This window comes from Lagenorhynchus albirostris, chromosome 2 (assembly GCF_949774975.1).
Source record: "Lagenorhynchus albirostris chromosome 2, mLagAlb1.1, whole genome shotgun sequence".
NCBI lineage: Eukaryota > Metazoa > Chordata > Mammalia > Artiodactyla > Delphinidae > Lagenorhynchus > Lagenorhynchus albirostris.
Genome location: NC_083096.1, coordinates 149,628,801 through 149,656,021, shown reverse-complemented (window position 1 = coordinate 149,656,021; position 27,221 = coordinate 149,628,801). Strand labels below are relative to the sequence as shown.

Genomic DNA, 27,221 nt, shown 5'->3' with positions numbered 1-27,221 from the left:
GCCAATGCATGGGACACGGGTTCGAGCCCTGGCCCGGGAAGATCCCACATGCCAAGGGGCAACTCAGCCTGTGCGCCAGAACTACTGAGCCCATACACCACAACTACTGAGCCCATGCGCCACAACTACTGAGCCCGTGTGCTGCCACTATTGAAGCCCATGCGCCTAGAGCCTGTGCTCTGCAAGAAAGAGAACCCACCGCAATGAGAAGCCTGGGCAATGCAATAAGAGTAGTCCCCGCCCGCCGGAACTAGAGAAATCCCACATGCATCAATGAAGACCCAATGCAGCCTAAAATTTTAACAAATAATATATAAATAAATACATAAACTCAAGAGAAGTCTCACTTTTGGCCTTATCCTTTCCACCCCATCCCCTCCACCCTGTGTTCCCCTGTGTTCATTAGTTTCTGGTTTATGTTTACGTGTTTCTTTCTGAAGAAAAAAAAAACCATTATCATCATTATTATCACACATATTTTATTTCCTTTAACAACAGGTAACATACACTTTACTTATTTCACTTAATACACCCTGGAAATCAAGCAACGTCAGTTTATAGAGATCTCCCTCATTCTTTTGTGGCTGCACAGTACTGCATTGTGTGGACATACTATAATTTATTCGGTCAGTCCCTATAGATGGGAATTTCAGTTGTTTACAGAATTTTGCTATTACAGATAATACTGAACTAATAGCTTTGTGCATATGTTTTTTCATATTTCTAAGTGTGTATTTTGGGGTAAATTCTCAGAAGTGAATTGTTGAGTCAAAGTCTAAATTCACATGTAGTTTAGTTAAATACTGCCAAATTCTATAGTTTGTTTCCAAGTGTGCTCCCTCCAGCAACATATGAGGGTGTCTGTTTCCCCACAGCTTTGTCAACAGGATATTGTAAAGTTTTAAAATTTCTACCTATCTAAATGGTGAAAAATGGTATCTCAGTGTAGTTTTAAGTTGCATTTCTCTTTTTTATAAGTGAAGTTGAGTATATTTTTCATTTTTGTATCTTTTTTTTTTTTTGCGGTACACGGGCCTCTCACTGTTGTGGCCTCTCCCATTGCGGAGCACAGGCTCTGGACGCGCATGCTCAGTGGCCATGGCTCACGGGCCCAGCCGTTCGGCGGCATGTGGGATCTTCCCGGACCGGGGCACAAACCCGTGTCCCCTGCGTCGGCAGGCAGACTCTCAACCACTGTGCCACCAGGGAAGCCCCACATTTTTGTATCTTTTGTGTGTGTATTTTCTGTTTGTATATTTTGTCCATTTTTATGTTTGCTCTTTCCCCTCAATTTTTCTCGGAAACCTGCATTGCCATCTTTCAGCCATGCATCACAGAAAGGAAAAGTTCCCTTTATTTTAAAGAGCTCTCTGTGTGTTAAGGACATTAGTTCTTTATCTGCCATGTATCGTTAAGTTGTTAATATTCTCTCCCAGGTTTTCATTTTGCCAAGCAGATGTTTTTTAATGGAGTCAAATTTATAAATCTTTTATCTCTTCCGGATTTTGAGTTATAGTTCAAAAGGCTTTCTTCACACACGGATTATTAAGAAAAATACACTCATGTTTTCTTCTACTATTTCATGTAGTTTCTTTTTTTTTAAATTTATTTATGTATTTATTTTTGGCTTTCTCTAGTTGTGGAGAGTGGCGGCTACTCTTTGTTGTGGTGCGCGGGTTTCTCTTGTTGCAGAGCACAGCCTCTAGGTGCACAGGCTCAGTAGTTGTGGCTCGCGGGCTCTAGAGTGCAGGCTCAGTAGTTGTGGCGCACGGGCTGAGTTGCTCCACGGCATGTGGGATCTTGCCCGACCAGGGCTTGAACCCATATCCCCTGCATTGGCAGGTGGATTCTTAAGCACTGGGCCACCAGGGAAGTCCTAAAATACTTCTTTTAAATCTCTTTTTCACTGATTTCTACCTTTTCCCCTCTCATTTCTTTGAATCTCAACTTTGTAGTTTTTTTTCAAATTATTGAACAAGGCATCAGTTAGGAATATTTTAGTTAGGTACGTTTTCAGTTGTTGATTAAAGAAAACATGAATAATGGTGACTTAAATAAACAATTTGGGGGACTTCCCTGGTGGTCCAGTGGCTAAGACTCCATGCTCCTAATTCAGGGGGCCCGGGTTTGATCCCTGATCAGGGAACTAGATCCCACATGCTTCAACTAAGAGTTCGCATGCCGCAAATAAAAAGATCCCACACGCCACAACTAGGACCCAGCACAGCCAAATAAATAAATGAATATTTTTTAAAAATAAATAAACAAGTGGGTTTTTGTTTTCTTTTCTTTTGTTTGTAGTTACATAGCAAGGAGTTGGATTGTAGGTGGTTGCTGGCATTAGTTCAACTGTTCAGCCACCAAGAACCTTCTTGGGCTCTTCCTGCCTTCCTACTTGGCTGTCCTGAGTGTGTTGAATTTTTTTGATCTGATGACTATAACCTACCTCATGATCGCAAGACAGCTGTCACAGCTCCTGACAAAACATCCATGTCCAAGGCAAGAAAAAAGGGGGAGGACATATTACAAGCAAATGATCCTCATTTCAGCCCCTTCTTTTTTGATCTCCAATGTGGAGATAAGTAAGGGAGAAGGGGGCTGAGAATGGCTGTAGGATTAGTCACCAACAGTGTGGGTCACAAACAACTAGCTCATTTGTTTTCTATCTTTCTTGTTTTCTTTATCCCTTCCTGATGCCGTTTGGAAGAATCCTCACCCTAATCTTATTGCTCATCATTTCATTTTGCCTGTAACCATTCTGCTATTCAATCCACATATGGATTTCAACTATTAAATTTTTCATTCCCAGTATTTCCAACTGATTCTTCTTGTTTGTTCCTACCTTAGGTTAACAATATCCTCTCTTATATTTGGGGGATATTTATTATACTTATTTTAAACTTGACCAGGTCTATTAACTCAGCTTCATCTAATATAGGTTTCTCTGTTTGTTGTTTTTATTTCATTGCAAATATGTTTCCCTTTGAGTTCCTATTATTTTAGGCGTGTCAGTGAATTTAGGGGAAGGCTAAGGCCCAGACCCTAAGATATGAAGCAGGTGGGGAGGTAATGTTTAAGGTCTACTGGTCTAGCCCTACCTAGTCAGGCTGGAGTGCTGGGTTTACAGCCTCATGAGGCAATGGGGCAGGTAATGATCCACCCAGGGTCCTGAGGAGTGGGGGTGAGGAGGGGAGAGGCACAGGTGAGCACAACTGTAATAGCTCTCCCTCAGTCTTACCCCCATCTCAAGGCATCTGATGCCCTTCAACTCTGGCTACAGTCACAGTCTCCCCACAACTGGCCCCCAACTACCTTCCGTCTTCTCATGGATTTCTCGGTTTTCACTCTATATTTTCTCAAATCCTTAACCCCTCTTCAGTCCAGTGGTTGAGACTTCGCCTTCCAATGCAGGGGGTGGAGGTTTGAGTTCGATCCCTGGTTGCGGAGCTAGAATCGCACATGCATCGTGGTCAAAAAACCAAAACAGAAAACAGAAGCAATATTGTAACAAATTCAATAAAGACTTCAAAAATGGTCCACAGCAAAAAAAAAAAAAAAAAATCTTTAAAAAAAATTTTCAAACAAATAAACGTTAAGTACAAAGACACCATTTTCCATTAGACTGCATCTACTATCATCAATTCATGGCCACAGTTATTTCCTGTCTCCCCATCCCTCACCGCTGGCCCACTGGATTATTGAATAATTTTAAAACAAATCTCATTTCTAGATATAAAAGACTTTAGGGAATTATTTTCAATTTTTTAAGTATAATAATGATACTGTAATTATGTGGGAGAATGGTCTTATTCTTGGGAGATGCATGTTGAAATACTTAGAGCTAAAGAGTCATGATGTTTGCAACGGTTAAAGAGAAAAACCACAGGCCCAAAATGGTGTCACTTGTGCTAAAGCCCATGACACCAATCCTAGATTTAATACCTAACCTATGGCAGTTTCAACCTTCATTGGAAATGTAATCTTAATCACTTAGTCTGGAATTTTCTAGTCAGCACCAATGAGGTAATCTGCCAAATGGGCCCTCTTTATTCCCCAGAGAAAGAAGAGTCAATCTGTATAATAAAACCCTTGCTGTCCCTTCCCCCACAAAAAGATGTCCTGGCCTAAAAATAATCCTTTCTTCTCTTTTGCTAATAGCTCCCTTGCCCCACCCTCCTTCCTATAAAAACCTTCCATTTTATACAATCACTTAGAGCACCCTCCTAGTTACTAAATGGAATGCTGCCCGATTCATGAGTCACCAGTCTAATCGCCAATTAGATCTTCAAATTTATTCGGTTAAATTGTGTTTTTTTAACACAACTATCAAGTAGTTCAGAAAAAAATAATGAATAAAACCTAAGTCTAGAGGCTGGACTGGATTTAACTTACACATTTTTGGCATCATTATCTCTTAGATGATGCTGTGTACTTCATCTTGTATCCTATCAGGAGACACTTAATGTCAGGGTGCCTCACTACTGGTGATACTGTTTGATCACTTGGCTATAATGGTGACTGCCACTTTTTTTCATATAAAGGTGTGCTTTCCCTTTACAAATTGTTAACAAATAATCTGTGGAGCAGTACTCTGGCACCATACAAACATCCTGTACTCAGCAACCTTTCACCTAGCATCCACTGAATCATTTAATTAATTGGGAACTGTAGTACAGTTCCAGAGGTTTTTTTATTTCAGTGGCTGTACTTTTAAAGTGTTTCTAGTTTTTGTTTTTTTCATATATGTCTTTTTTGTAAACATATTGTTCTATCCTTTCACAATGATTTTTTTTAACTTGCTATTTTTTTGATATAAAGCATACCAATTTTATAGACTCTGTTCTATTACCAATTCAAGGAAGGGAGGGCTTTTTTTCTCTCTATTGTGGTGATATGTACATGGTAATATGTTGGAGTCCCTGGCACACGTAAGTGTCCCCAATTTAATGGCTTTGTGTTTCCAAAAGTCCTAGAGGTTTCATTATTCTCAGACCATGGGACTCTTCTGGGTCAGTTCCCCTTGCTGCTCTGACTACTCTCTTCATTTTTGGCACAAAAGGAATTCTCGACTTTGGAGACTCTGAGTTTCCTATAGGTTTTACTGTTTTTGGACCACTCGGTGTTAATTCCTTGACTTCAGGTTCCTATAACAGGAGGGTATTGGAATCAGAAACAAGTTATGAGGGCTGGAGTTTTATCACCCATTCAGGGCCAGGAGAAATTCACTAGGTCTGACCAAGGTTGAGGAACTGGCAATGCCCCCTGCAAAACCCCAAGTGCCCCAAGGGCCTTGGGAAGCAGCAAGGAAGTTTGCAACTACTTGGACCCACGGGTGGAAAAAGCAAAAAAGGTAGCGATGGGTCTGAATTTATATTGCCCTCCTAACTCAGGAGGCACAGAAAATAACATAATGAACATCATGTATACACATGATTCATGTTAAAAAACAAAATTCTATTTTGTTGAAGTACCCCTCTCCTACCACTTTACTCTCTCTGCCAGAGGCAACTGCTCTCTTGAATCTTAGTGTTTATCATACCCAAGCATATCTTTATTCTTTTATCGCATATGTATGTATCTGTAAACAATATCCCACTTCTCTCTCTACTCTGACTTTCATCTTCAATACTTTACTAAGACTGCTCAAGGTCACCAATGACTTAGGTGCTAGCAAATTTAAAGGATACTTCCATGTCCTCATCTTGCCCGTCCTTACTGCAGTTCTCCAAAGTTACTTCCTCCTTCATTCCTTCCTCTACTTCTACTCCCTGGTTTTCCTCATCCCTTCAAACCGCCCTAATCTCACCTCCTTTGCTCCTCCTCTGCACTCCCTCAAATGCTGGTATGCCCCCATGGCTCCATGATGGTTCTTCTCATCTCCATCTATACTCTCTCCCTAGGAGATCTCATTTAGTTCCAGGACTCTGAATACATCTACCTAAAATGACTGCCAAATCTCTATCTCTGGCCTGGATCTCTCCCTGAGCTCCTAATTCGTGTATCCAACTGCTAACCTGACACCTCCACTCTGAAGTCTTGTATATATCTTGGACTCAACATGACCAAAGTGAAGCTTTTGACCTACCCCCCCCAAACTGTTTCCTTCATAACCCCACTCTCCTATTTCAAGAAATAGTCCACCACCCACCCAGTTGCTCTAGCCAGAAACCAGCAGTCATCCATGATTATCCCTTCTCCTTCACCCACGTATCCAACCTGTCAACCTAAACAGAGGCAAACCAAGGCAAGCTCGAACTACCAGAAATTGAGTTGCAATTTGAGAAACATATGCTGTAGCAAGATACAAGCAAGTCCGTTGAGGGTTTGGGCAGAGTTGTGTTTATGGACCAGAAGCAAGTCTGACCAGAGTCCTAAAGTATTAAGTTAATTGGCTTGAGGATGGGGAGTAATTCTTGATGGATGTTCATTGGTCAGGAAATAAGTCTGTTTTCTGTAAACCAGGCAATTATGGGAAATCAGTCTCTAAGTTCCATTCTTTGGAGGGTACCTTTGTGAGATTCTCCATTTCAGATCCTCCTGTTTCATTTTAGACCGAAATCCTTTCACAAACCCATCAGCAAGACCCATTCACTCCACCTTTCCACCTCCCAAATAAGGTACACCTTTAATCCATCCTCTTAGCTACATTTCCAGTATCACGGCCCCAGGCTAGGCTGGTATAATCTCTTGCCTACTAGGTCACCTCACTTCCAGTCCTGCCCCCTTCAAATCAGTTCTCCACACAGCAGCAAGCCCAATAAACATAAAATCAAATGTAATTCAGATCTTGTCACTCCTCTGCTCAAAATTCTTCAGTGATTTCTCATTAGGACAAAAGCCAAAATTATAATATTACTATGGGATACAAGATGCTAAGTTGATCTCATTCTTCTCCCCCTCACCTATTGCCTTCTATCCATACAGGCTTCTTTCAGTTCTTCAAGATCAAGTTCTGTCCCACCTCAGGGCCTTTGCATATATCATTCTCAGATCTTAGTCTGGAAGCCTCTCCACCTCCCTGCCCTTCATTTTGACATTCCTCCTTGTTCTCTAGAGTCAGGTTAAGTATCACTTCAAAGATTTCTCCCCTGACTATTTTATCTAAAGTAGGTTCCTCCATTTTTCTGTATTCCAGTTCTCGGTTTCCCTCAGAGCACTTACTACATATCGTAATTTACTTGTAATTTTCTTCTTTTTGTCCCCTGTTCACGTTAGAAATGTTAGTTCGAGGGCAAGAACTACGTGTCGCTTTCATTATTGCTATCTCCAGCGCCTTGCACCATGCCTACCACGTGGTAGACACTCGATAAAAAGCTAGTGAATCTGGTCTTCCATTCACTGTAAGTGATAGCCCCTCGTTGAAACTTAGCAGTAATTCCGCGAGGGAGGAAACATGCTCCCCACTGCGTGAAGAGGGAAGGTCTGTAACTTGTCCGAGGTCACTGAGCAGGCAACTAAAGAAGTTCGGATTCGAACCCATGACTGTAGGACCCGTGAGCCCTCCCTCTGAGACACCATCTTGAGGTTTCTCAGTTTAGGGAACCCCAGCAGTACTGCAACCCTCTGAATGCCTGTAATCTGTCCCCTCCGGCCGCGACGGCTCCCCAATCTCTCTGCAAGCCCTGCGTTCCCCGCTGTGGTCTGACGACTGGGCGGTCCCATGCCCCGGAAGGCGCCCCCCCCCCGGAGACTACGTATCCCAACAGGCTCCGCAGGGCGCCGCTGATTGGCGGAAGAGAGGCCGGCGACAGCGTGATGACGTTTAGGGACGCCGGCGCGCGGGATTTAAACTTCGGCGGTTTACGCGGCGTTAAGACTTCGCAGTGTTGGTAGAGTGGTGGTTTTCTGGCATTTCGCGTTTCTCTTCCCGGAGCTCCTGCCTACCCATGGACTCGTCGCTTCTTCAAGCTCGCCTGTTTCCCGGTCTCGCCATCAAGATACAACGCAGTAATGGTGAGGGGCGGGGTCCTGAGGCCAAGGGGACCTGTGGGCTGAGACGGCAGAGATTACCTCCCCTCCCCAAACAGCAGGCCCTGAATCACTATTGGGGATTCCCCTCCACACCCCCAGGTCTAGGTCTCCGCACTGGCAGTCAGTCTTCTCTACCAGGGCCAGGGGCCTCTGCACTGGCGGTGGGTCCCCTCCCCGTCCTCCAGGAATGAGCGGAGCTCCTTTGTGTCACTGGACCTCCCTGGGACGTCAGGGTTGCTGGATTCATTTCCCCTCCAAAGTTCACCCCTGCAACTGCCCTGCTCTTGCAGGGACCTCGGCTTTCTGGCCCCTCTGTTCTCCCATAAACGCTGTGCACTTGCAGTATGTCAGATACTGGGATTCAGGGTAACGAGACAGACGAGATCCCTGCTCTTCAGGAGCTTGCAATCCTGCCCTCTCTTTTTTAGTTGAGCAGCTACCTCACCTCTGGCAGGTCTAATACCCATATCACTAGAATGGTCTGACGTAAAGGTCAGGAGTGAGATAGGGAAACCTGAGGGCGCTAGAGCCTCAGTGCTGTGTTGAGGAACTGCTCACCTAAGCACTAGAGTGATTCCCCTGCCCAAACATACCTTCACCCCACAGTAGGCTCTCTTTTGAGTAGGGATGAGTCCTTATCCTCTGCAGCTCAGTTTTAAGAACTGTTCCTTGCCTACCTCACTGTGGGATATTCCAAGGGTGAAGTGCCAGGAGATTTGTCTCCTGGGGTTAGAAAGAAAGTCAACTGTCCCTTCCTTCAGGCCAACTCTACATTAAGAGTCTCTGTGGGATCCTAAAAGTGAAAAAGATGGGTAACTCTGATCTTTTCATACTATAGGCTTAATTCACAGTGCCAATGTAAGGACTGTGAACTTGGAGAAATCCTGCGTTTCGGTGGAATGGACAGAAGGAGGAGCCACAAAGGGCAAAGAGGTAGGTTCTATGAGTATGCCTGTACCACATTTAACACCTTCCTACCTAAAAGATGTGTGTGGAAATGGAACTTGTGTCAGCCTTGTTTTTGATGTCGACTTGTCCTCCCTAATCTTAAATATGGTCCTCTTTGAATGCATTGGGATTTTATTTAGGCAGGCCTGTTCTAAATTGAAGTAATCAACAGTTTCTGTTGTGTTTCTAGAAAGTAAACTGCACAGAATTCTAAAACCTTGCTCACCCAAGCTAGCTCTGAGTGCACACTACCTATGATATTGATTTGGGGAGCAAAATTGATAATCTAGTTGGGGAGACAAAAGTATGTTTCTGAAACACCAAATAATAGAAGGCAACTACAGATGAATAATGCTAGAGCAGCTCAGAGGTGGAAAATCACTGAGGATGAGCTGGGCTTGTGGGGGCCAGAAAGCTTAACAGAAACAGTGAGATGGCCCTCATGGGGACTGGTAAAGAAGCTGGCTCCGGGCATTGAGGAAGACCAAGGATGCTTGGCAGCAGCAAAAAGACTAAAAAAGGAAACTAAAGGGTCTTTGTCTCTTGCAGTAAGTTGTTTAAGATTTTATTCTGTAGGCAGTAGGAGCCTTGGAAGGATTTTGAGAAGAGGAGGATGTGCCTAAGATATTTATGTTTTAGAGGCATTGTGGTGTGGTGAAGAGGTCACCAAGCTAAGAGTATGAAAACCTGGATTTTAGAGTCTGGCTCTGCCACTACTTAATGTGTTCTCAGGCACGTTTCTGTCCCTCTTAAAAATTCAACTTCCTCATTTCTAAAATGAGGATGATAATATTTACTTATTTTGGGTTGTTTTGAGGACTTATTCAACAAATCCATTTGTACTGGTTCCAAAATGCCAGCCAGTGTGTTTGGTACTGGGGATACAGAAGTGAATAAGACAGACCTGGACCCTCTTCTGTGGAGCTTAACAGATAACACATGTAAAGGGCTTGCTTAGTATCGTGCCTTATGGTAGGTATGCATATATTTAGGTGGTATATCTGAGAAATAGAAGAACTGAATTCTTTACATTATCTGTCCTTGAATCAAGAGGTTCCTAAAATTCCTTTCAACCATCTATTAGCAGTTCCGTGTGACTTATTTTTGTTTTTGTTGTTCGTTTAGAAATACAGCTCTTATTGGGTCTCACTCCAGCTTAAATATTGCCTTTGGAATAAAGTCCAAACTTCTTAGTGAGGAATTAAAGCCTTTTCAAGATCTGATCCCAATCAACTTTTTTTCTTTATACTACACACTCCTTCCAAAGTAGTGCCAGGGACAAATGGGGCAGTTCCCCACTCTATGATCCTGCCTAGTGTCTCGCTGCCTTCACACTCTCACTCTTATTCCTTCCTCCTGTATCATCAAAGTGAGGATCAGTTAATGTCAGAACTTTGGTCTCCTGTGTTGTTTATGCTCTCCGTAGTTTAGGGATTGGAATCGGGGGAGTGGGGGAGGGTAAGGGTCTGTAGCTGTCCAAGAAAAGTGGATAGAAGCCTGGCTACTGAAGTACTCGCCAGCTTTTGCATTTGGTGGTTCTGTCCTCCTCGTCTATCCCATGCTGCTTTGGTTTCTAGCCCTTTGTGCACATGGCTTCTGTCTCCCACTAGCATATGAGCTCACTGAAAGCAAGGGCGATACGTCTTAATTCATTTTTGAATACCTTCCCCCTACAGCCTTACTCATGCCTAATAAGTGTTTGAATAGCTGATTAATACATAAAGGTTGCATATGTAGGAGGTGAAGCTCTCACCCTGGAGTACATGCTTCAACTCTTTCACATTTTGAAACAGAAATAATCAAGTTGGTACTATTTAGGTGTGTTTGAACCTGCTGTGAAGTTTGAGTTGTCCCCAGAGGGTTTCAGGACTCTGGTGATGTAAACCTAGAATTGTGACCTTATTGCAGGCATGAGCAGGAAGTAGGGAAGGCCTGAGCAGGACACTAAGACTGGGGAAGAAGTTTCTGGGCCTGAAGTTTCTGGACCCAGTAGAAAATGTAGGTAGATTTAGGATTAGGTAGCAGTTCTCAGGAACTGGTCCCTGCCCATAAGATCCTGAAGGGCCCTCCATTTGACTATCAGTGGGCAGTTAGAACTTGTTTCCTCCTTGGTGTCAGGCAGCAAGGGGTGCTCAGGGGGCTGTGCCCAGTAGGACCCCACTGCCCCGCAGAGCAGTAGGGGAGCCGAGTGGCCTAGATCTGCTGTGGACTTCCTGACTGTTTGCCTGCCTGTCTGCCTTCCTCTTCACCTCATTCTCATCACTGACAGCTACCATTGGCTTGGAATCAGAAAGCAATATCCATCTAGATGGTAAAACACGACTAGGGAATAAATATTTGTTTATAGCTATTAGTACTTGGTGGAACTTAAAGTTTATAAAGTCTGAATCTAGGGGTAGCCTTGACTGCAGAGATGCAATTGGATTGAACAAGCTATGTTGTTCACAGAAGCTTTTACTTGCTCCTTGCAGATTGATTTTGATGATGTGGCTGCAATAAACCCAGAAATCTTACAGCTTCTTCCTTTACACCCAAAGGACAATCTGCCCCTGCAGGAGAATGTAACGGTTCAGGTAGGTGCCTGTCACCTGACTGCAGCCAGTGCCCCATTTGGCTTGTTGGCTCTTTGCTGGTTTGTTTTCTGGGGCTGCTTAGTTCTTTAGCACAGCACATGGGCCCAGGATAGGCCCTTGAGAATTGATAAGAGCCATATATTGTGGTGGTTTGTTTTGTTTTTCAGAAACAAAAGCGCAGATCAGTCAGCTCCAAAATTCCCGCTCCAAAGGAAGGTAAATGGATTTCTACTGGCTCACTGTCATGGGGTTTGTGCCAGGAATGATGTTCTTGGAGCTCAGGAAGCTGTGAAGTAGACTCATTGCTCCAGTTTAGCAGGTGGCTTTTGTGTGGGCTGAGTCCTGCCCTTTCTTCCAAGCATCTTCCTCAGTGAGGAAGAATCTAACCTACAGGGAGGAAGAAATGGAGAGGTGTTGGTCAAAGGGTACAGAGTTTCAGTTATGCAAGATAAAGAAGTTCTGGAGATTTAATGTACAACATAGGGCCTATGATTAATAATACTGTATTGTATACTTAGAAATTTACTGTGAGGGTAGATCTTATGTTAAGTGTTTTTACCACAAAAGGAAAAAACAAAATACAAAACAAAGGGAGCAGGAGGAAACTTTTGGAGGTGATGAGTAGGTTTATGGCATTGATTGTGATAATGGTTTCATGGGTGTATACCTACCTCCAAACCCATCAAATTGTACACATTAAATATCTACAGCTTTTTATATGTCAATCATACCTCTAAAGCAGTTTTAAAAAGAGAAAAGAAGAGAAAGAATTCAACAGTTCAACCTACAGCTCTTACTTAGGCCAACCTCTCAGGGACTTGGTGCATTTGGGAAATTTGCTGACTGGCCTGTGGAATCCAGAGCAGAAATCAGCCATTGTGGGCTTGTTTTCTCTCCTTGGGGGAACAACATGCCTTGGAGTGAGGTGGTGGGCAGGCTGTGAGAAAAGCTAGGTCAGGGCCATTTAGAAGTAGAGTTGCCAGTGCTGTGGTGATCTGGGGGTGGGGTGAGATTGGACAGATAATAGCAATGCCTCGAACTCCAACAGAAGGTTGGGCTTTCTCTGCAGAAGGAGTCAGCATAAACCTACTTTGACTACAGTCATCCGTGACAGTGGCTATAGGCACAAACTGCCCAAATAATCCAGCTTATAACCCAGAACCAGCTATACCTCACAGCCTGTCCCAGTCCAGGGGGTATCACTGCCTTGACATAACACAGCCACCTTGGGCCCAGAAGCGACATGCCTGGAGCTTCAGGTTCCCAGGGGCCCAAGGTGAAAGGTGGTGCAGTTTTGAGCTTCAGCTGGGCATGACTGGTGTGTTGCTGGCCCTCTCTTGCAGGCTATACCACCGTAAGGGCCTGCAAGAGAGGTGGGGGTGGCAGCCATCCCACTCCACGTGCATGACACGAAAGGATGCTGCCACCGCTCCTTTTAATGGAAAAAAAGCCTTAATGAATGTGCATGATATTGAACAGTAGAAATGAAACACAAGATTATAGATCTTTTGAGAAATAGGAAAATTATAATAATTCATGCTCTTTATGAAAAATAGGGATTATATAGAGCCATCAGATCAGCCCAAATTTAGGAAACTCAAATTCAGTACAAGTTGATATTTACTTATATGACACCAGTGTTTTATTTCCAAATTCACTACTTCTTTTATTTATAGGTGCATTATTTCTTTCTTAGGGAGAGAAACTATATAGATGGGTAGAAATTGGCAAGAATTAAAGTATAACTCAATTGTTTCTCTCAGTTAAGCATTCTTTTAAGATTCCAGAAAATTCATGTAGCTGATCCCATGGTTTCTAAAGATGTGGCCCAGGCCTGGCTCTGTAAAATATCTTGGAGCAGTGGAAAAAACCCAGACTGGAATCTGGCAGTCTTGGGTTCACATCCCGGTTCTGACGCTTACTAGTTGAGTGGCATTGGGCAAGTTGCTTAATTTTTCTGTGCCTTAATGCCATCTTCCATTAGTTGGGAATACTGATACTTACCTCATGATGTTTCGCAGTATGGGAAGATTGTAGAATGGTAGGTGCTGTTGCTAAGGTTAAGAATGCTTTTTTTCAGGGATTAGGTCTATGTCTCCAGAAATGATTTCAGATTGTCTGTAGGTCCCTCCATTTACTCACGACAGATGCTCTTGTGGGAGCCCTCAGGAGCTCTCAGATTGCAGAACGTAACAAATTAGTTTTGGGGTCACTAGTACTTGGCCTTTCTAATTTTTCCTTTCCTTGGGTGGAAGGAATGGGGAGTTGGTGGGCTCCTTTCCTGTATAGAATCTTGGAGGGTTACCCCCGACGGCCCCTCTATTATGCCTGTTGGCTCTCCTGATCATGCTGCACTGATCGGCTTCTGCCCTTGGTCCTTCAGGTCTCCGAGGCCGCTCCACTCGCATGTCCACTGTCCCAGAGGTTCGCATCACCACTCAGGAGAATGATATGGAGGTGGAACTGCCTGCATCTGCAAGTTCCCGCAAGCAGTTTTCAGTTCCCAGTGAGTAATGAATCTGTTCTCCCTGTTTGAGGCCCTGGAGTGGTCCTCACACATCGCCCTGAACCTGTTCTAGAATATCCTAGGATTCCTACACTCTCTGGCTTTTGTATTGTTCTGCTCCTGCCCCACTGCACCCTTATCTGGAAATCATCTCACTTTACTTTTTAAACTTTATTTAAACATAATATATATACAGAAGAGTAAACCTATCGTTGACTACATAGTTCACAAAGTGAACACACTCATGTAACTGACACCCAGATCAAACAGAGCATTACCAGCACCCCCAAAAGTCCCCCTCAGGCCCCCTCCCAGTTCCTAAGCCCCCAAGGGTACCTACGTCCTGACTTCAGATTGCATAAATTAACTTTTTCTCTTTTTTTTGACTTTATATAAATGGAGTTTGTAAAACTTTTTTTTTTAATTTATTTTTGGCTGCACTGGGTCTTTGTTGCTGCGTGCAGGCTTTCTCTAGTTGCAGCAAGTGGGGGTTACTCTTCGTTGCGGTGCGCAAGCTTCTCACTGTGGTGGCTTCTCTTGTTTTGGAGCACGGGCTCTAGGAGCGCTGGCTTCAGTAGTTGTGGCTTGCAGGCTCAGTAGTTGTGGCTCGCGGTCTTCAGTAGTTGTGGCTCACAGGCTCTAGAGCGCAGGCTCAGTAGTTGTGGTGCACGGGCTTTAGTTGCTCCGCAACATGTGGGATCTTCCTGACCGGGGATTGAACCCGTGTCGCCTGCATTGGCAGGTGGATTCTTAACCACTGCACCAGCAGGGTAGAGGGTAGTCCCAAACATTTTTAATTGTCAACTTTACTAGTTATTAGTAAATAAAGTAGGTGATTTTTAAAATCATTACATTTAATGTGTATCAAATTCAGCTCTAATAAAGTGAAGGCAAACAAAAGGGTCACGACCAGGTATGGGAAGTAGTGAGTCACCATGGGTTGTACCTTTCTGGGTTGAATCAATATGGTTGGTTGGGGCTTCCCTGGTGGCACAGTGGTTAAGAATCCACCTGCCAATGCAGGGGACACGGGTTTGATCCCTGGCCCTGGAAGACCCCACATGCCGCGGAGCAACTAAGCCCGTGAGCCACAACTACTGAAGCCTGCACGCCTAGAGCCTGTGCTCCACAACAAGAGAAGCCACCGCAATGAGAAGCTCGCACACCACAAAGAAGAGTAATCCCTGCTCGCCGCAACCAGAGAAAAGCCTGCACGCGGCAACGAAGACCCAACGCAGCCAAAAATAAAATAAATAAAATAAAAATAAATAAATTTATTAAAAAAATATATGGTTGGTTGTTGCTCAGTTTCCCATTATTCCTGGGTTTCAGTCCTTGCTCCTGTTAACCACCTGGGTTCTGAAGTCAGAAATTTCTCCTAAATGAGTAGAAAGGCCTGGCCTGGCCTGGCCTGAGAACCCATGCTTGGTCAAGCCTGAAGAGTTCAGGCCTTTAAAGGCTTTTCCCTTCATGGTGAAGCCCACACTGAGCTACTCACACACTCTTTAAGATTTTTTTTTTTTTGCCCCGACCACCCTCTTTAAGATTTCTTGACCCCAGGAGCCAGCCCCTGTGGAGGGACTTGTTGGGTTCAAGGTGTGGGCCGAGATGCAGGAAAAAGCCTGAGCTTTGCTCACACGGTAGGAGCCTGAGCCCTTGCTGAGCTGGCAGTCGGTAGCCTTCCTCCTGGCCTATGACCCGCTAGGGCTCAGATGAGCATGGCTGCCGTATGCCTGCCTGCTTCTCCAATGACTCTTGTTCCCCCACAGCCGGCCCCCCTAGGCCCTCCTGCCCTGCAGTGGCTGAGATACCATTGACGATGGTCAGCGAGGAGGTGGAAGAGCAAGTCCATTCCTCCGTCCAAGGCAGCTCTTCTGCAAACCCTGTGAACTCAGGTAGACACGCTGAGCTGTCTGCTGCCCTGCTCCTAGTGCAGGATAGGTAGTTACAGCCTGTCCCACACCTGGCTTGCCTTGGCACCTGAATTCAAACCATGTTTGTCACATGGGGTCGTGTTTCCCTGTGGCCACGGAATCAATCTTTCACAAGAGGTGACCCTGTCACTGCCAGGTGGCAGGAGCCCTCTGATGTAGTTGAGGTGCTATCACAGCTAAAGTCTTGGCCAACACCCGAAGAACAGCCCAGAGTGCCCACCAAGACCAAGCAGGGATGATCTCACCTCTTCTGGTTTTTGAGAAGATGCCACAGAGGCATAGAGAGAGCTTGGGTTAGACCTGGAGTGCCCACATTAGCAAGTCTCTTGTGGGCTTGGCCATCCCAAGAGTCATAGCTGTTGCTTCCTCTCCATGCATATGGTGACATAAGAGCAAGGGTCTAGAGAAGGCCTAGTCCTGGGAAAGGCCCAGGACTCAACACAACAGCCAGAGAAGAACAGGCTGGCCTAGACAGGTAAAAGAAAGGGCTTCCTTTTTTTTTCTCACCCTAGTTCGGAGGAAATCTTGTATTGTGAAGGAAATGGAAAAAATGAAGAACAAGCGAGAAGAGAAAAGAGCCCAGAACTCTGAAATGAGAATAAAACGAGCTCAGGTACCTTTCTTGGGAAGCAAGGGCAAAGGTTTTTGGACAGGCATCCTTAACTGAAACCTTGTCTGCAACAGAGATAACAGTTTGGCCCCAGCATTTCTGAGGCTCCAGTTCTGATATCCAAGAAGTTTAACTAGTTTCTCATCAGGATTCAGAGAACAAATAATTCAGATATTCTTCTGAAGGCCCTCAGATGAGGAATGTTTGCTGCTGATTGTCCAATGGGCACGCCCATCACACAGTTCAGTGTCCAGTGGGCTGCTGGGCACAATTGCCTGCCTCCCCCGACTTCCTAGTTGCGTGTATGCAGGGGTGCCACAGTGGAGTTCCAGTTTGGATTATTTCCCTTTAGTTGGGTTAATGGCACAGGGGAATCCCAGCCTGCTGGTCTCCTAAGATGTGGGACAGTGGCTCTTGCCCCAGTTCCTAGAGTGGTTGGTGCATGCCTAGGCCCCTTGCCAATCTTTGTTCCCAAGACTTTGTTCCTGGGTTCTCTGCCCAGAGCCAGAGTTGGGGGCAGTGAGATCGTGTGGGGGCTTGTCAGCCCTGCAGGGCTGTGTGCATATGAAGAGCTGTTGTTGCTGTTCCTAGCACTGAGGCCTGAGAGCACTTAACATCTTGGCAGTCAGTCTTTCTTCACTCCTATCCCAAACAGGAGTATGACAACAGCTTTCCAAACTGGGAATTTTCCCGGATGATTAAAGAATTTCGGGCTACTTTGGAATGTCATCCACTTACTGTGACTGATCCTGTAAGTAATCCCAAAGGGTTTCTACCTCTCCTTCCTGAGTAGGTGTACAATTTTTTTTTTAAACATAGTTGATATCAACATTGTGTTGGTTTCAGGTGTACAGCACAGTGATTGAGTCTCTCTCTCTCTACATATATATGTAAATACACACACACACACACACACACACACACGATTCCTTTTCAGATTCTTTTCCCGAGTAGGCGTACAAGTGAGAGACAGAATCATCTCTTAAGGCAATGAGAGCGTGCAGGAATCTTCACTCACCCTCAAGGGGTTTTTTAATACCCTTTGGTGGGCTGGAGCTAGTGAGGCCTAGATGGGAGGGTCTGATCTTTATCAACTCCCACACCCCCATCCTCCCTGCTTCAGTAGGTTGGCTAGATTCTTACTACTAATCATGAAAGTGTGCTGAACCCTCCTATAGGCAGCAGAGTGAGGAAACTGGGAAGAAAATTCAGAGCTACCTTCTTACGCTCCAGAGTAACTATGGGCATAGTGGGTTCCAGTGTTAGATCTTGGCCCTTGCCTGAGCCAAACTTGGGATTAGAACTGGATGGGTTGTGGACAAGCTTTCTTTCAATATTGCTCTGACCTTTTGCTCTTGGTTGTCTTTTCTCATCCTCGAAGATTGAAGAGCACAGGATATGTGTTTGTGTTAGGAAACGACCGCTGAATAAACAAGGTAAGCCCTATTCAGTCAGAATGAGGCTTTGGACTGACTGTGGGTTCCCCCGTGTCCAGGGAGCATCCCCTGAAATACTGTCCTTCTGCAGAATTGGCCAAGAAAGAAATTGATGTGATTTCCGTTCCTAGCAAGAGTGTCCTCTTGGTACATGAGCCCAAGTTAAAAGTGGATTTAACAAAGTACCTGGAGAACCAAGCATTCTGCTTTGACTTTGCATTTGATGAAACAGCTTCAAATGAAGTCGTCTACAGGTTAGTCCCTTGCCTCTTTGTTTCTCCTCTTTCCCCCTGACACTTTACTCTTTCCAATGAGGGGCACTGTGGTAACACTCACGCTCACAGACATGCTGACCCTGAAGCCCTTCCTGGCTTCCTCTTGTGTTTTCTTTGGATGGGCCATGACACAGAGCTGGCTCTGGCTCCCAGCACCTGGAAGGCCCTGTTGGGGCTGTCCCATCCCGTTTTTCAGCTTTAGTGGCCCGCGCTTCTGAGTGGACAGAAGTGAGGTATTACCCATTGCACTCTTTGAAGCTGGGCTGGGCAAGCCCTAGGGGTTCTTCCTATGTCCTGTGCAGCCACCCATTTCCCACTGGGCTTAGCAGACTCAGCAAACTCTGGAACTACTCTGTCCAATACAGAACCCACTAGCCTCATGCGACTGTTTAAATAAAGTTAAAAATTCAGTTCTTCAGGGACTTCCCTGGCACTCCACTGGTTAAGAATCTGTGCTTCCACTGCAGGGGGCTTGGGTTCGATCCCTGGTTGGGGAACTAAGATCCCGCAAGCCATGCGGTGTGGCCAAAAAAAATTCAGTTCTTCAGTTACACTAGCCACATTTCCAGTGCTCAATAGCCATGTGTGGCAGTGGCTACTATCGGACAGCACTGCTCTAGACCAGAGGTTGATAAACTATAGTCCATGGACCAATTTGGCTTGCAGTCCCTTCTTATATGGCTCTCAAATTAAGAATGGATTTTGTGTTTTTAAAGAATCATTAAATATATATGTATATTTATGTATGTATGTATGTATGTATATGGAAGAGACCTATTTTAGGCCCACAAAGCCTAAAATAATTTAGGTTCCTACTTTAGATGGTTTCTTTGATCTTTGTAGCATATCTTATGCTGGAAGTCGGCTGCTAAGCTCAAGCTTTCACCTTGTGTCTCCAGGGTAGAGGAGGTGCTCAGTTAGAGTGTGGACCATCAGCCTGCTCCTGGCAGGTCGGTCCAGCTCTCCGCAGGTGGCTAGGAGAATTTCAAATTTATAAGTGGGGATGGGGTCAGGTGGGACCACTTTGTGTGAGAGGTGTGCTCACGCTTGGAAGGAGGCCTCCAGGAGTCCTGCTTTGTGCTCCATGTTCCAGGGAGCACATTTGAGGAGAGACGTACACTCTTCCCCATCCTTTCTCCTAGGTTCACAGCAAGGCCACTCGTACAGACAATCTTTGAAGGGGGAAAAGCAACCTGTTTTGCATACGGCCAGACAGGAAGTGGTAAGACTCATGTGAGTATTCAGGCCTGGCAGAGAGCAAGCCTACCCACAGTGGAATTCTGGGTCTCTGAAAAGGAGGACAATGAGTTTGTTGCAGAAAATCCCCTCAGTGCAGATGCCCCATCTCCAGATGCCTTTGCTGTGCCAGGTTCAAGGAGGGGCCTTAGTAGGTCCAGCCTCCCCTCCCAGCTTTGGTGTGGCCCACTGTGGTGATGGAGCCAGTAGTGCCCTGGCCTAGGCCAAGGGCCCTTTACCACGGTCTTCTGCCCCCTCCCTTTGCAGACGATGGGTGGAGACCTCTGTGGGAAAGCCCAGAACGCATCGAAAGGGATCTATGCGATGGCCTGTAAGTAGTGTGTTCTGCCACAGTGGGGTTGGGCACAGAAGGGCAGGTTGCTTACTTAATCCAGCCTCTCTCCCCACAGCCCGGGATGTCTTCCTCCTGAAGAATCAGCCCCGATACCGGAACCTGGGCCTGGAAGTCTATGTGACATTCTTCGAGATCTATAATGGGAAGGTAGCTGGCAGGGAGCCCTTTGTTTATGCTGTTGGGGCCCCTGAAGTTTCAGAAACCTTGAGGTTGGCTAGAAATTGTAGAAGCCAAACAACCTGTGGGTTGTCAAGCCTCTGGGCCACTTCGCCCAAACGTGTGGGAGCTTTCATCCAATGGTGGAATGGTACCCACGCTCAACAAGTATGGCAGGAATATGCCTCAGGGCCACCTCTCAGATGGGAGGTTTGCCTGTGTGTGCCCTGTCCTCCCTCCACACACCTCCCTCATAACTCTCTTCCCCATTCTCACACTCGTGTTCTCTCTATAGATGTCTATGTATCTTTCTACCTCTATGCTTTTGCAGAGTCATCTTCCCCAAGTGGGGTCTAGATAATAATAATAGCTAGGGTTGCTTATTAAGATGTTACTAGGTGCTAAGCACTATTCTAAGCACTTTACTTGTCTCAGCTCATCACCACAATCCTACTAGGAAGTATTACTGTCACTGTCACTATTGTACAGATGAGAAACGAGGCTAGGTGGTTAAGTACTTGTCCAGGTTCACATAGCTAGTAAAGTAGCAGGGTCGCATCAAACTGACGCAGTCTGGTTCAGCTCCCAAGTAGACTGTCCGCTGCTAGTCTGGCATAACCCAGCTCAGCCTCTCCTGCCTTTCCTGCTGCCAGCCCTTGTCTAAGCTGGGACCGGCCCTGAAGGAGGGAGGAGTCAGTGGGGTGCCCAGCGCCTGATGGCCTTGGCCTTGTTCCCCTGCCTGACACAGCTGTTCGACCTGCTCAACAAGAAGGCCAAGCTGCGCGTGCTAGAGGATGGCAAGCAGCAGGTGCAGGTGGTGGGGCTGCAGGAGCACGTGGTGAGCTGTGCTGATGACGTCATCAAGATGATCGACATAGGCAGTGCCTGCAGGTCAGAGTCCCGGCCAGGGGAAGGGGCCACCTTCTAATGCCAGGTCAGGTAACAGACTAGCGCTGAGTCCTTTGCTGTTTCCACGGAGCGCTGCTTTCCCTGACTTGGTGCGGGCTCTGAAGGCCTCTGCCTTAAGTGGTCTCAATGGGGCCGATGACCCAGGACGAGACTTATCAGGGTCGAGTTAAAGTATCTTGAATCTGACCAAGGCAGGCTTTATTCCCCGGCTTTTACCCAAAGGCATGCTTCCTGGCTTCTCTGGGTTTCTCCTTGCTGTTCCCTCCCTCTGTGGTGGGAGACAGGAGCTCTGGATGTGCTCTAGGCTGGAAGTGATGGGGCCACAGCTCCCTTCCTGTATAGAGGTAGGGAAGTGCACTACCAGGGCCCTAGGCGTGGTGCAGTGGATGCTGGGCAGCTTATGGAGGCCCAGGGAGAGGGCTGCCCACCCCAGGGCCCTTGAGTTGCAGCAAGTGGTTCATGACAGCCCCTCCTTCCCTGTGTGCCCTTCAGCAGAGGCAACTCATGCTTCCCCATGTCCTATGGGCCCTGGGGTCTGGCCAAGGCCCTCACACAGAATCCAGTACTTTGACTGCAAGGGTAAGCCACTAGGTCCAGAGCTGGAGGGAGGGCAGGACAGAAGTGGGACAGGATGACACAAGACATCTTAGAGTCCTGACCTGTGTCCCTCTGCTACCGGAGAACTGACTGCTTTGGAACCTGGGGTGCCATGGTGGCTGGTGACCCTGGGAGCTCATAGTCCTTCTTTGTCCTCCTTTGCCACAGGACCTCTGGGCAGACATTTGCCAACTCCAGCTCTTCCCGCTCCCACGCCTGTTTCCAGATTCTTCTTCGAGCCAAAGGGAGAGTGCATGGCAAGTTCTCTTTGGTGGATCTGGCAGGGAACGAGCGAGGTGCAGACACTTCCAGTGCTGACCGGCAGACCCGCATGGAGGGCGCAGAAATCAACAAGAGTCTCCTGGCTCTGAAGGTAGTGGAGCCCAGCTGGAGGGGAGGGGGTTGGCCTGGAGGGCTGCTGGGGGAGGGAGGGAGAGAGTGGGCATCTCAAGAGGAGGGAGGGGACCTCAGCTTCCCCTGCTGTGCCCCAGGAGTGCATCAGGGCCCTGGGACAGAACAAAGCTCACACCCCGTTCCGCGAGAGCAAGCTGACACAGGTGCTAAGGGACTCCTTTATCGGGGAGAACTCAAGGACCTGCATGGTGAGTAGGGTCCCTTTGGAGGTGGTGCACTCCTGTCCCTGGGCAAGAGGCTTGGTGCTCTTGGCCACCTGGGTTTCTAGGCTCTAACTTGACTGGGCTTCACCCCCTGCTTTTGGACACCAGGCTCCTCTTTGCCTACCCAAGAGGGGAGGAAAGGGTCTTCTCCCTTTATTGTATGTCCGTGCAGCTCTTGTTTTGGGGAAGGTCATTCCTCCCTTACCTGATGAAAAGGGGGCTGGAGAATTCAGAAGGAGGACCTTTGGGGAAGCAGGAGAGGCAGTCCTCGTCTCTTCTGTGGCTTCCCTCAGGGGTCATTGGCTCCCAGCCTAGGAAATAGAGGGCCACAACTGTGAGTGATTTTTTTGTGTGTGTGTGTGGCCGCGTTGGGTCTTTGTTGCTGTGCACAGGCTTTCTCTAGTTGCAGTGAGCGGGGGCTACTCTTCGTTGTGGTGCGCGGGCTTCTCATTGCAGTGGCTTCTCTTGTTGCAGAGCACGGGCTCTAGGCATGCGGGCTTCAGTAGTTGTGGCTCGCAGGCTCTAGAGCGCAGGCTCAGTAGTTGGGGTGCATGGGCTTAGTTGCTCCGCAGCACGTGGGATCTTCCCGGACCAGGGCTCAAACCCATGTCCCCTGCATTGGCAGGCGGATTCTTAACCACTGCGCCACCAGGGAAGTCCCCAGGGACCAATTTTTAAGGCACCTTCGTTTGCAGGGCTCATGGGGCAAGTTGCCTGGCACAGAGTGGTTGCTTAATGGGTTCTGCCCCCAATTCCACGTGGGTATCAGCAGCCTAAAGAACCCCTACTGGCAGCCTCTCCAAGAGCACCCTTACCCTGTGATCCTTGACGTTTAAGTGCCCATTCCCTCTTTTGCAGATCGCCATGATCTCACCAGGCATAAGCTCCTGTGAATATACTTTAAATACACTAAGATATGCAGACAGGTACTAGTACCTACACCAGGTGGGATGGGGAGGGGGTGCAGGATGGGGGAGGGAATGACAGCAATGAGAGCGGGGAGGAAGCTCTGGCGACTCAGTGCCCATTGTCTCCTCTTCTGTGACTCACTGAATCTGAGGCCTGGGAGTTCATATATGATGCTACAAGGTTTTTTCTGATCCCCTCAGGCTTTGGTGGGGAGCAGTGTGAGTGAGGGACTTCTCCTAGGCCAAAGCAAAGCTGCTAGTCCATCTCCTCGAAGTCTCGCAATCTGAGTGGTGCTGCACACTCGTGAGTGCCAAGGAGGCTGCTGTGGGATCTGAGACCTTCTTCTTTTCTCAGGGTCAAGGAGCTGAGCCCCCACAGTGGGCCCAGTGGGGAGCAGCCAACTCAGATGGAAACAGAAGAGATGGAAGCCAGCTCTGACGGGGCCCTGAGCACAGGCAATGTAAGGGGCAGGGTGGGCCAAGCAAGACAGAAACGTGGCCTCCTGAGATGGGGACTGGGCCACACTGTTGTGTCTCTGCTTTTGCCCCCTTAGTTCTCCAAGGAAGAGGAGGAACTGTCTTCCCAGATGTCCAGCTTCAATGAAGCCATGACTCAGATCAGGGAGCTGGAGGAGAGGGCCATGGAAGAGCTCAAAGAGATTATACAGGTGGAGGGCTAGCCCTGGGCTGGGAGAGACTGGATATCCATCCTAGCACGGGCTCAGCGCCATTCCTTGACTGTGACCTGGGCTTTGCCCCTCCCCGGGTCTTCTGGCTGGGGTGGCAAGAGGCAGCCGTCTACACCAGCATTTCTTAATTCTCCATTTATTTTTTCAGCTGCTCTTCTAGAGCAGCTGATTACCGCACCTCCTTCCCCAGCCTGGCACACATAGGCTTTCCTCCATCATTCTGGCTGGAGCTGGTGTCTCTACCCCATGCTCCTGACTGAGGGTTTGGAGGGTAACCTTGTCTTGTTTGTTCAGTGAATGTTTGGTGAGTACTTTCTATATGCCAGCTCCTGTGCTGAGACCAAGGGCCAAAAACCTGAAGTAAGGATAACAGGCCCGAAATAAGACTTGATCAATCGTGACTCTTCTATTTATAAGCTGATTTCCTTGTGAAAGTCATTGAGTTTCACTGGGCCCCCAGATTCTTCATCCCCAAAATGGGCAAGACAAGATGGTTACATCTGAGGATTAAGTGATATGTTTTTAAAGCACTCAGCCATCCCCAGCATGTAGTCAGCATTTAGTAAGTGGTAGATGCTACCACTGCTGTGATCCCTGCTGTGGAAGAGCAAGTGGGGGAGAGTCCCTAAGAATGGGGCTTTCAGAGTGTAGAGCAGAGGGGAGAGCTCGGGGCACTTAGAACTGAGGAGGGAACATGTAGGATAAATGCCTACATGTGTCCTCCCTCCGTGGCACGCTCAGGGTACAAATGTTTGAAAGGACGTGGTACTTTCAGGAAGAATGAGAGGTTCACTCTGGCCAGAGCAAAAGGTGTGAGCAGATGAGGGAAGGAGATCAAGGCTGTGGACAGGTCAGCTGGGACCTGATGCTAAAGGGCCTTAATGGTTCACACCAAAGGCCTGGACTTTGTTATGAGGGCAGTAGATGCCTTTGAAGAGAGTAAAGCAGAGTGGTGACATGGTCACATCAGAGCTTTAGGTACCTTACTATGGCCACAGTATAGAGGCTGGTTTCGGGATGTGGGGCGAGCATGAGTAGAGGCACTTAGGAGTTAAGAGCAGTTAGAAGATTGTTAGAGTTCAAGAGAGATGTTGGTGTCTAGACCAACTATGACCATGGCCATGGTATTGGAATTAGGGCATGAGATTTAAGAACCATTTCGGGGGTGGAATTAGTAGGATTGGGGGACAAGCAGGGTGAAAGAAGTTCTTGCTGAGATTTCTGGCTTGAGCATCAAGACAGATGATAACATTCATTTGATATAAGGCACACGCACAAGTTTGGGGTGGGGAAGAGGATGAATTCAAGCTGAGAATTTCTGGGAGAGGATCAGGAGGCAGGGTATGGGGCATGGCTGGAGGAGTGGGCATTTGCATTGCAGATGGTAGAGCCCTAGGAATGATTTGCTAGATTGGTTTGGTCATTATTGACCTGACAAGGTTCGCGCTGTGTTGTTGCAGGAAGGGCCAGGCTGGCTGGAGCTCTCCGAGATGGCTGAGCAGCCAGACTACGACCTGGAGACCTTTGTGAATAAAGCAGAATGTGCCCTGGCCCAGCAAACCAAGCACTTCTCAGCCCTACAAGGTGGGTGCGGCCAGAGAATGGGGCTTCTGCGGGTGATGGCAGCTCTGCCAGAGGGAATGAGGCCTCTGAGAGACCCACTAACCCCGGGTACACCACCCTTTCCTTCCAGATGTCCTCAAGGCCTTGCGCCTGGCCATGCAGCTAGAAGAGCAGGCCAGCAAACAAATAAGCAGCAAGAAACGGCCCCATTGATGACTGCAAATAAAGATCTGTTTGGTGTCACACCCAGCCTTTTCCCCTCCCCTTCCCTCCTCAGCGAACTCTGGGCACCTGGTGGGTCTAGTCAAGGTCTCAGCTGGGACAAGCTTTGGTAAATGCCAAGTATGGGGGCATCTGGGCCCAGGGCAGCTGGGGAGGGGTCAGAGTGCATGGGACACGACTTTCCTTTTCCTCACTTGTAGCCATGAAGGGAACAAGGATGGAAAGAGGGAGCTTTTAGTTATCTTATGTGCTGCCCTTCTCTCCAAGAGGGGAAAGCTCTCTGGTGTAGAGTTTTCCCTTGGGCAGCACTCTGCCTGTGTGGACTGGCTGCTGGTGGAGAGCTCCCTGGGGTTGTCCTGGCTCTTGGGAGAGGGAAGGAGCCTTTAGTTCAGCTCTGCTGGCCCTGGCCTGCCTTCCATACCCTTGGTCGGGGCACTAATATGTTTTGTACTTGAAAAAAAGTTTCCGGGACCTCTTCCTTCCCTGCTGTTTTTTGAGGCCCAAGAGGATCCCTGCTGTTTTCTGTTTTATGTATTTATACATTGTGTCTAACAATAAAGAGAAAAAAATCAGCCTGTTGAGTGGTATGTGGGAAGTGCCTGGGATGTGTATGAGCCTTCTGGGACTTAGGACCCTACTGCAACTCTAGGTAGTGCTGATTCTGTACTCTACCCAGGAGACCAAATCTACACCTGCAGTTTCAGTGACATGGTGAAGACTCCAACCTCTGCCTTGTTCAATGCTGACTAGGTCCTAGGCCCTCTCCTGGGCACAGGAGCCGTAAGCAGAAAGGAGATGGTGCTCTGTCATTTACAGTCTGCTCAAGGCATGTTAAAAGATTCTGTGGCAACACTGACACGAAAGCACTTGCCTTGCTAGACAGGAAAGGATCTGATGGGTAACACGTTTGATCTTGAAAAATGAGAAGTTTGCCAGGTAGACTGAGGAACCAAACAATAGGGCATGTATGGTTTGGGAACTAGAAGACTCCAGATCCCGTGTCACAGAACATGAATTATCTAAATGGTAATGTGCCACTGAAAGGTTTGTAGCCTGGGAGCCATACAACCAAATGTGTGTTTCAGAAAGGCCTCAGTCCGGGAGACACAGTGGGGCATGGGGCATGTGGGCTACTGCAGAAACTCCAGAGAAGAGTGGGGTCAGATGGACCAGGTTCTAGCCCTCTCAGCCTCAGTTACTTCATTGTAAAGTAGGGACATTCTCTACCTCATGGTGAGAAAATTACAGGAGTTTCAGGTGCCATTAAATAACCAAATAGAGGGCCTGGATTCAGAAATTTAGCTAAATCAAAAGTTTGACAGAAATGGCACTAACTCTTAAGGCCTTAAAAGCTTCCAGATACCTAACTTCTCCCACATCTGTAAAACAAGGCCACCAATACCCACAATTTTGTGTACAATTTAGTGGGTTTTAGTATACTAAATTGCAAAGATCCAATGCCACCATCCCAGACCTGACCACCTTCCCTAACTGCCCCCCTTTGTGAATTCTTAACTCCCAGTGACCCATTCTCCCCAAGCAGCCAGAAGAATCTTTATAGGTTCTCCCCTGCTTGGAACCCTTTAATAACACAAAGAATAAATTCTAAATGCCCTATCATGGCCTATTAGGCCCCACCTGGTCAGCTCCTCTCTATTGGTCCAGTGAGAATGTAATTTGAGCAGAATGGTTTGGAAGCTAAGAGCCCAGCTTCTC

At 47.1% G+C, this 27,221-nt stretch overlaps 1 protein-coding gene across 1 annotated transcript; it reads left to right on the top strand.

Annotated features, from left to right (window-relative positions):
* The first annotated feature begins 7,886 nt into the window (after positions 1–7,886).
* KIF2C (kinesin family member 2C) lies at positions 7,887–26,061 on the top strand. Its single transcript, XM_060142634.1, has 21 exons — positions 7,887–7,953; positions 8,810–8,904; positions 11,391–11,492; positions 11,660–11,708; positions 13,876–13,998; positions 15,768–15,893; positions 16,445–16,545; positions 17,198–17,293; positions 17,924–17,978; positions 18,070–18,232; positions 19,396–19,486; positions 19,757–19,820; positions 19,900–19,991; positions 20,749–20,891; positions 21,675–21,882; positions 22,001–22,108; positions 22,982–23,049; positions 23,387–23,492; positions 23,586–23,699; positions 25,181–25,304; positions 25,414–26,061. Exons 1-21 carry the CDS (start codon positions 7,887–7,889, stop codon positions 25,494–25,496), a joined length of 2,178 nt encoding a protein of 725 aa, XP_059998617.1. The 3' UTR covers positions 25,497–26,061.
* Positions 26,062–27,221: the final 1,160 nt, after the last annotated feature.